At 39.3% G+C, this 9,125-nt stretch overlaps 1 protein-coding gene across 1 annotated transcript; it reads right to left on the bottom strand.

The window, feature by feature from the left end:
* Positions 1–38: 38 nt before the first annotated feature.
* Positions 39–9,125, bottom strand: KLHL11 (kelch like family member 11). The gene is made up of 2 exons (XM_074223918.1): positions 8,301–9,125; positions 39–5,851 (listed from the first exon to the last, which is right to left on the bottom strand). The coding sequence occupies exons 1-2, from the start codon at positions 8,999–9,001 to the stop codon at positions 4,270–4,272; spliced, it is 2,283 nt and encodes a 760-aa protein (XP_074080019.1). The 5' UTR covers positions 9,002–9,125; the 3' UTR covers positions 39–4,269.

The raw sequence follows: 9,125 nt of genomic DNA, 5'->3' as shown, positions 1-9,125 counted from the left end.
GTATTAATTCTTTTTTTAAATAAATGCAGTGCTTAAACTTGGAAGAGTATTGGAAAATGTTCCACTTGAGGGAGCCAGGGGTAGGGATGAAGGTGGGAGGGGAAAGGCCAATTTTATTTAGCAGTGTATACCAGAAAATGCAGCACCAAACAGTCCTAAAGAAATAAGTTTATTTAATTAAAACAGTTACAATGAAACAATTAGTGAGATAGCTTAACATAGAACAATAGATATTATTTTACAATATTCAGTCTCAAATAGTCCTAAACACTATACAGTTCTAACTAAAAGGGAGAGATCATTAAAAAGATCTCTTTGCAGTAGAGGAGGGGACACCAATACTGTAAAATCCAAGAAAATTAACCTTATCTATTCATAAATATGTCAATGAATCCTAGATACACAGACCAGTAAGACTATTTAAACATCTAACAAGATCTACTTTTTTAAATATGTAACAAAATAGGATTAAGTTCTATATAGGACTACTACATATTATCCATACTTTCATTTAAGATGTTTATATCAGATGAACTGACTATAGCCAAAAAAAAAAAAAGTAGCTTCAAAACTAAGTACTACAAAGGCATTCTCAACAAAGTGCAATATTTGTGGATATCAAAATGAATGCTCCACAGCAAAGTAATGATCACTATGGTATCCTAAGGTGGTTTAGCTGTATTATATTATGCAATGTAGAACAGTTCTGTTTTCAAAGACCCCCATGGTCTGCAGTAAGTGTTACATAGTGGTAAAGACAATTTCTGAAATAATCATTGGTAACTGACAAAAAAAAGTTGTTTTGTTTTTTAAATACCTAAAAAGCACCAAAATAGGAGTGTGTTCACAAGAATTTAACAGAGTGCTAAGTTGTGTCAAAAAGCTTGATGTGTTAACAACAAAACAGTGTAAACAGGCTCTCAAATATCCAATAGTTAAAAAAAAAACACAATAGCACCCCACAAGCACCATTTTTAGTCTAGAATAGGCAGAGATAACATCTTGCTTCACAATTTCTTACACTTTTAAAATACACATGAAGCACATTTTGGTGATAAAGTCTACAAGCAGCATTAGGATCTGCTTCTTATAAATGTGGCTAATCTCACATTTATCTAGCTAAATTTAGGGACAGTACAAAGTAAATTTAAGTCCCTTTAGTTAAGCCTATTTAGACAAAAGCATCTATTAAGTTCACAAACTGACCACAGTGCCTAATAAATTTATGATATAAAGTTATTATAGAACCAAAGCAATATTTGGAGTGTCTTAGATACACAAAGCTACAATACTAGTCAAGACATACATGGAGAAAAAAGTGCCCTGGAAACTACTGATTAACCAACATAATAGATCAAAAACCTTCTATATCCATTTTATTTTTCTCATCTTAGAAACTTCTATTCTGTCCAGTCAAGCTGGTTTGTTCAGGTTTTTTGGTCCAACAAATGCCATACAAACCTATCTGATCAACCAAAAAAAAAACCCTTCCAAGTCAATAAAGCTTTAAAAAGTATTTAGCAAAAGATTTCTTTTGGCAGAGTAAAAAAAATCAGTTGATTATTTTATTGGGATGCATAACACTCACCATGCACAATGAATAACTGCAAGTGAGAATGTGTCACACACTAAGCTCATGGCTGACATTCACAAGTTAAATAACTTACTACAAATTTCAGTTAACTTTGATTTTTGATCATAACCCAGAAGGAACATGCAATTATAATTGAGCTTACAACATAATAAAGTCATTAACTTTTGGCATAATCAGCCAAAATGTACTTGGATTCATTTTAAACGAGTTCTTAGTTGCTTAACCAACAAACATGAAACTTTTAATGCTTCAGTAAAAATACATTCTTTTTCCCCCTCAAGTGTCATATCAGTTCTTAAAACCTCTTGTTAAGTTTCTTTTAGTCTAAGATTTCTGAATGTCAGCCTTGAACAGATTTAAGGAATTTTGGTTTTTCTCTTAACAGGTTAGTCACAATATTCCAGAAACACAAACTAATGTCAAAAAAAACAAAAGTGAATCTCAAATCTTAATATTAGAAGGTAAATGCAAGAGTAGGAAAACCTTCACACACCATGCAAATGAAGGACTTACCCTTCCTTTTAGCTGTGGCCTAGGCTGCCTGCCTGCTAGATTGGAAAATGACAATTTCAATTCAAATGAAAAATTTTCATTAACAGGATTAGAATTCTAATTTTTAAAACATTTAAATGGGATGACATCCTTTCCTACAAGTAATCCTGTGATTATTTTGGAAAACTTGAGATAAATTGGCCACCCCAATATCATAAGAATCTATCTAAAGAATAAGAGTTAATAAAAAATGTTTTGAATTTTTAAAAATTCTGAAGCTGGGTATGCTAGGTCTTGTCTATTCAACAAGTACTAGAAACTCCATTTAATTTGACATTGTCTTATCTGTAGACACTTTCCACAGACCAAACCATATGTATTCAATTGTGGCTTACCAGACAAGCCACTTTTTACCACAAGTTTGTAGCCTTCCTAAAATCATTAGAGATTTAAAGCAGACTCAATTTTCAATCACTAAAAACCCCCCTAATCTGGAAAATTCTTCTAAGTACTAGGTTTCTAAACCAGGATATCAATTCATACAACTGGACACCCCACTAGCTGAGCTCTTTTCTTTTGATGTTTGAATGCTCACATACCTAAGTAAAGATACGGGTTTTCCTGAACCATATGCTGTACTGGAAAAACAGTACAATTTTGTAGATGGTAAACTTGTATAAGGTGTTATTGGCTAACAAGCATCTTTTTGGCAGCTTTTGCTTCATGGATCACTGCTGACTGTAGACTATGAAACTACAGTTCTCCAGACCCAAAAATGATATTCTCTGAGAAGAAAAAGGTGCACTGGGATCACTGACTTAACCACTAGCCTGATACCACAATGGAAACTAAACCTGTTCCTATTAATCAGTAAGAGACCAACCTGAGTACTATTCTGCATAAAGGGACTTTTATTTTAGAGAATAAGATAGTGAATTGAATTTTTAAAAAAATATAGGAAAAAATAATAAAGTAAAAATTTTAAATGAAATATAGTGACAATTCCAAAAGGTTAAAATTATATACCCAATTTTGGTATTTTAGGTTCAGGCAACATTTTCACTCAGTCTATGGCAACTGATTAAGCTTAGAAAAACTGGGCACAAGTTAGGTTAAGGCCTTCTTTAGTAATTGTAGCTTAAGTTTTTACTTCCCATTAAAAAAAAAAACACAGTATGTTCCTCTGATAAAGGAATGATTTAAAACCATACAATTTGTACAACAGAGAATCAGAATTGAAAGCATCATGTGTTGATTGTCACAGGCATATTTACATTATCAAATGTGTTCTAAAATACACTTGCAACCTCTGTAAATTTAAATTCAACTTTTTTTTTAAATGCCTTCAACTTTGATAGTGTCATGAAATATTTGTGTTCTTCCCAAAGCAATCTGTTCCATGTCTAGAACATTTTTTATATATACACAGCTAAGAAAACAGAATGATTGACTTTTTTTGCCAACCACTTTCATCAAATTAGTGAGTGTCTGTAATAGTTGCCCAAACAAATTTTAAAAGTTCAAATAAAGTATTATAAATATGTGAATTTTCTACTAACAATCCCTACTATAAGTAAACATGGTAGTGTTGACAAATACATATAAAATATTAGCCACATAAACATCCTGAAATCATCATCTCTTACTGAAAAATTGTGCTTTCCCTTTAAAAATTTCAGTCAACTTAACTATTGCACATACCTCCTCCATAAGAGAACTAAGTGCATAGACACCAATCTTCCCTTCAAATTTAACCATTCGGGAAAAGATTAAAAGTAATATAAGAAAAGTGCAAATAAAATTGGTGCTTTTAAGCACATTCAACCATAAGTCCTTATGACAAAGGAACCTGGGATGATGGAAAATAGTCAAACAATGACATCTGATTTTCCTCACATACAGTAAAATCTCTCCTAAGGATCTTATTTGGCCTGGCTACTATATGCTCATTTCAAGGACAAGGAAGCAAACTATTCAAAATGCTCACATTACCGCTCTATTAAGTTTGAGTTTCCCATTCTTCAGCATATAAGTACAGCTCTTTTACATGGGATAAAACAATCTAGCAATTCAGGTACAACTCTGAGTTGCCAGCATACTACTTTTTTCAAGTAATATGTTAAGACTGTATGTGTTTTGCCTCAGGTATTGGAACAGGTATTACTGTAGACAGGAACCAAGACCTAGCATTCAATCTGAGAGCGTGGCAACCTCCGCAAAGTTAATGCATGTCGATGTATTTCTTGCATCTGTCGTATTCTGTCCTTCTGCCACATTAAATTCTGGGGCATGGGATATCTCTGGCTACCATGTAAGCACCTATAGGGGATTCTCACATGGCAAGCAGTTGCCCTACAACGAGGCTGTGGCATCGGAGGAAGGAGCATCCACCGTTTTCTCTCAGCACAGTAACGATAGGCTTCTTTTCGATATTGCTTGTCAATATCATCACTGTTTTTCCAACCCCCAATGATGAAAACATCATCTTTGTAATAGCAAATTGCTGCTCCTTCTATGCTAAGGACTTCTGGAGGTAAGCTTTCAAGGATCTCATTAGATACTCGGCCAGAGATTTTTCTCTTTGCCTCTTCATTATCCATAGGATAACTTTTTGGACAGCATGAGGCTGTATGGTAAAAGTTTGTGCTGGCTACAGACATCTGGAAAAAGCAGTAATTGTCGATAAGTGGCAAGGAGTCCACATCTTGCCACTGTCGAGTCTCTGTGTCATAGCGGGTAATGATGGCTCTTAATCCATCTTCACTGTCACTGTCCACAGGCGTACGAGCAGCAATGTACACAAATCTTTCTTCTATGGTGACTGCTTTGACATCACGAAGAATCTTTGGTGCTGACTCCAAGTTGTGCCATTTATCTTGCTCAGGATTATATACAGTTACATCTTTAAAACCAGGACTAAAGTTGCCATGTCCTCCAATACTATACAGTTTCCCCTTTACTTCTGTGAGACCAAAAGAATGTTTTCTTGTCATTAAATTACAAACTTGCTCCCACATATTTCTATTTGGACTATACCTTTCCACAGTTTTGGCAAAGCCAGGTTCCATTGACCCAGCAACATATATGTAGGATTCTGTCACTGCAACAGCATGTCCATCCAGATGATTATGAATGTGTGGCAGGTTTACCCACCTATCTTCATCAATAAAATACCCCACACATTCACTTAAGTAGTCTCCTCCTTCTGACACACCACCAATCACCATAATCACATCCATGTTTTGCCCATACCGTGGCAGTAATCCAACAGGAGATACAGAATGCTGCAAATTACCAGACTGTAAATTCTCTGCTCTTAGAGCATGGCTTTCCACTGCATCAGACACTAATTTGACACAAGTTTCATTAATGGATACTAGTCGTTCTGATTTGACATGCCGGGTAAGATAAGTAGGTTTCATCTGTGATAATCTAAGCAATTTAAAAAGTTCTTCAAAGTATCGCTCCCTCTCTTCAGCATTTCTTTGAACCCACTTCAAAACAGTTTCAAAGAGAACCTCTTCTGAATCAACTGTAATTTCCAAGTCTGAAAGCCAGTCTCGAATGAGATGAAAAGGTAAAGTGTAGAATTCTTCATCCTGGATCACTTTATAGAAATTCCTCCTTATCATATCGGCAGCTTTCAGAGCAAGCTGGCTCAGGGTGTACATATGGGCTAAACTATGGATAGCCACACAATTTGAGAGATTCAGTTTTTTCTTTAGAAATTCTCCACAAAATTCTTTTAATCGAATCAACAAGAACCTAAAGCCAAACAGAGACAAAAGGAATGATTCAAGTTAATATGTACATCTATAGGATACAAATGCTTTATTTCTATTTCAAGCTAATTTGGTCCAAAGCTAGTCCAATTCTTTCCCCTAATGGTTTTGCTGTCACATCCTCAAACTTGAAAAAATAGTCACCTAGGGGAGGCTAGGTGGCATAGTGGATAGAGCACCAGCCCTGGAGTCAGGAGTACCTGAGTTCAAATCCAGCCTCAGACACTTAATTATAACCTAGCTGTGTGGCCTTGGGCAAGTCACTTAACCCCATTGCCTTGCAAAAACCTAGAAAGAAAGAAAGAAAGAAAGAAAGAAAGAAAGAGAGAGAGAGAGAGAGAGAGAGGGGAAGAAAGGAAGGAAGAAAGAAAGGTCACCTAACATTTATTTATTGAAATGCAATGGGGTTAAGTGATTTACTCACAAGCTGTTATTTAAGTGTCTGAGGGCAAATTTGAACTCAGGTCCTCCTGACTCCAGGACCAGTGCTCTATCCCTGCTCCACCTAGCTGCCCTGGACACTTAACATTTAGCAAAATGAATATTGTTCTGACTTATTTGTTCCTACTCTCCCTTCAAAATGAAATAAGATGGCAGAGAAACACTTACTGAACACTCAGGGTTAACATAGATTTGGAGAATGCAATAAATGGAAAAGCAAGTGCAAACATCTTAATGTGTTATATGAAAGATCATACATTAATAGAAACAAGCATAGCCTGGGATTAGAAGAAATATTACAATTCAAACATTAAGTACCTTCCAAATAAAAGTACTGTACTTGAACCTGGGGATACAAAGATGGAAGATACAAATCCCATCTTTCAGGAGCTTGAAATCTCGTAAGAAGACTGTACACAGCAATGATAATAGGCAAAAGGGCAAAAAGCACAGAGGAAATGTAGTGTTTTTGTGTGGGGATATTTAGTAACAGAGAAATGAATCCTTGGTCAAGAGAACTCTGGGTTTGATTGCTGGTTCCCATATTAATTGTATGATAGTGAATAAATCATTTAGCCTCTGAACAGCAGTTTGAATTATAAAATGGGGTTGGGTGTGGTGAGCACATCTTTTTTTTTTTTGCTTTTTTTCTGGTTTGTTTTTGCAAGGCAATGGGGTTAAATGACTTGCCTAAGGTCACACAGCTAGGTAATTATTAAGTATCTGAGACTGGATTTGAATATGGGTCTTCCTAGGGCTGGTGCTCTAGCCACTTTACCACCTAGCTCCCCCTAGCATATCTTTATGTCCCTCCTTCTAGGCCCAGTGGATCCTTTGAATTCAGGAGCTGCATTAGGGCAAGTCTGGCATAAAAATGGTGAGCATTCAGAATAACAAAGCTAACAAGTCTTCCTAAAAAGGGGAAAACTGGCACATAATAGAAAAATGGAAACTTCATGCCTATTAGAAATGAGATCAATCTATTGTAAGATCATTGCAGTGTCAACCTGGAAGGACAATCCCAGGCCCCAAAATACCAAAAAAATTACACACAGGTATCCCAAAAGTCTGTTTTATTTTTGTTTGTTTTTTTTTTGCAAAGCAATGGGGTTAAGTGACATGACCAAGGTCACAGCTAAGATCTGAACCCAGTCTTCCAGGGCACTGTGCCAGCCTGCTGCCCCCTGTCCTAAGACTTAAGCCAGTTTTAAGCTACTGGTACTAAGAATTTTCTTATCTAATTCACAGACTTGTATTGAGGAACAAATGGTAAAAAGGGATGGAAAATTCTTTGCATACCATAGAGTACTATACAAATATAAGGTATTCCACAACTCTCAAGAGAAAAGGGTTCAATGTACATCTAAGGTAAAGAATTTTATACAGAAATCCATAAGGGAAAAAAAAAGATCCATGAACTTGGGTGAAAATAAAATTCCTCCTTCATTTTTCCTAACCTCTAAACTGAAATTCAGCACTTCAATTATTTAAAAACATCAAGGAGGTCATAGGCCTGATAATCAGATTGTCAAACGGGTCTATCTGGCGTCACCTGATCTTAACAAAAATGGTTAAAAATCATTCACCCACGGAAATCAGAAGAGGATTTTTGGGAGGATAAAAAAAAATCAAAGCCAACCCTTTCAAGAAAAGGAAAATTTTCAATGGAGAAGAAAACTGAGGCTTAGGGAAGCCTCATGGCAGGGAGCAAAACAACCTTCTAAAGGTTATCCCAGTAGAATGAGTGAGAAGAGGGCTGTTTCACTTTTTATTTCGTGCCTAAGGGTCAGTTTGGTACAGTCAAAGCATGAGTCTGCTTTGGGCGCAGAGAGATTGGGTTCAAGTCCTACCTCGGACACTTAAGTGTTCTAGACTATACAATGCAGAGAAGTTGACTGGCAAAAGGAATCTTCCCCTCCCCGGGGAATTGACCCAGTTCCCTGAGCCAGGGTCCTTTCCGCCCCCTCCCCTCTCTGGCCCTGGCTCCTCACCTGTCGGCCAGTTCCAGGACCTCGTGGACGCTGCCGGTGCTGACGCGGATGCGGCCGGTGTACATGTACTCGATGACGGCCTCCACCGTGTCGGGCTCGGGCCCCGGCTCCGAGCTCCACTTGCGCATCTCCACGCGGCCCGAGCGGGACTCGGAGAACTGGCCCGAGAGGAGGGGCGTGAAGTACTCGGTGGCGGCGGCCAGCACGGAGCGGTGGGCGCGGAACTCGCGGCCGCCGGCGCCGCCGAAGCACAGCGTGATGTCGCAGAAGAGGCCTTGGCGCCGCTGCTCGTTCTGCCGCCACGACAGCTCCGAGCAGTGCGTGCTGCACTCGAAGTCCTCCGACTCCGGGCCTGGCTCCCCGCCGACCACCTCCGCCATGGAGGCGAGCCCGGCCCCGAGCCCGGCCGCGAGCCCGGCCTCTGCGGCCACGTTCCCGCTAATGCCCATGCCTTCCACTCCTAGCCCCACGGGCCCGGAGACGGCCGCTTCCACCCCCTCCATCTCCACCACCTGAAGGGAGGCGGCAGCAGGCGCGGCCATGTTGCACCAGGTCCGCCGTTCGCTTCTAGCACAGTGCCTGCGCAACGCGCGGAGGACGCCGGGAGAACGCCGCCACCGGGAGCCCAGCGAATGCGCACTGCGCTCTGGGGCAGGGGAAGCCGACTCCGGAATGCTGGCCCGGGGGAGCAGAGTGCGCATGTGCGAGGTAGTGGCCTCAGACCAGCCCGGGGCAAGAGAGAATCCGAGGCTCGAGGTTTTGGCGAGCTCGCGCCCTTACCTCGGTTGGAGACAGTTAGACGGTGGGGCGGGGTGCTGGGAGCAC

The sequence above is a fragment of the Macrotis lagotis genome, chromosome 2, assembly GCF_037893015.1.
Source record: "Macrotis lagotis isolate mMagLag1 chromosome 2, bilby.v1.9.chrom.fasta, whole genome shotgun sequence".
In the NCBI taxonomy this organism is placed as follows: Eukaryota; Metazoa; Chordata; class Mammalia; order Peramelemorphia; family Peramelidae; genus Macrotis; species Macrotis lagotis.
This window is presented reverse-complemented; position numbering and strand designations above follow the sequence as displayed.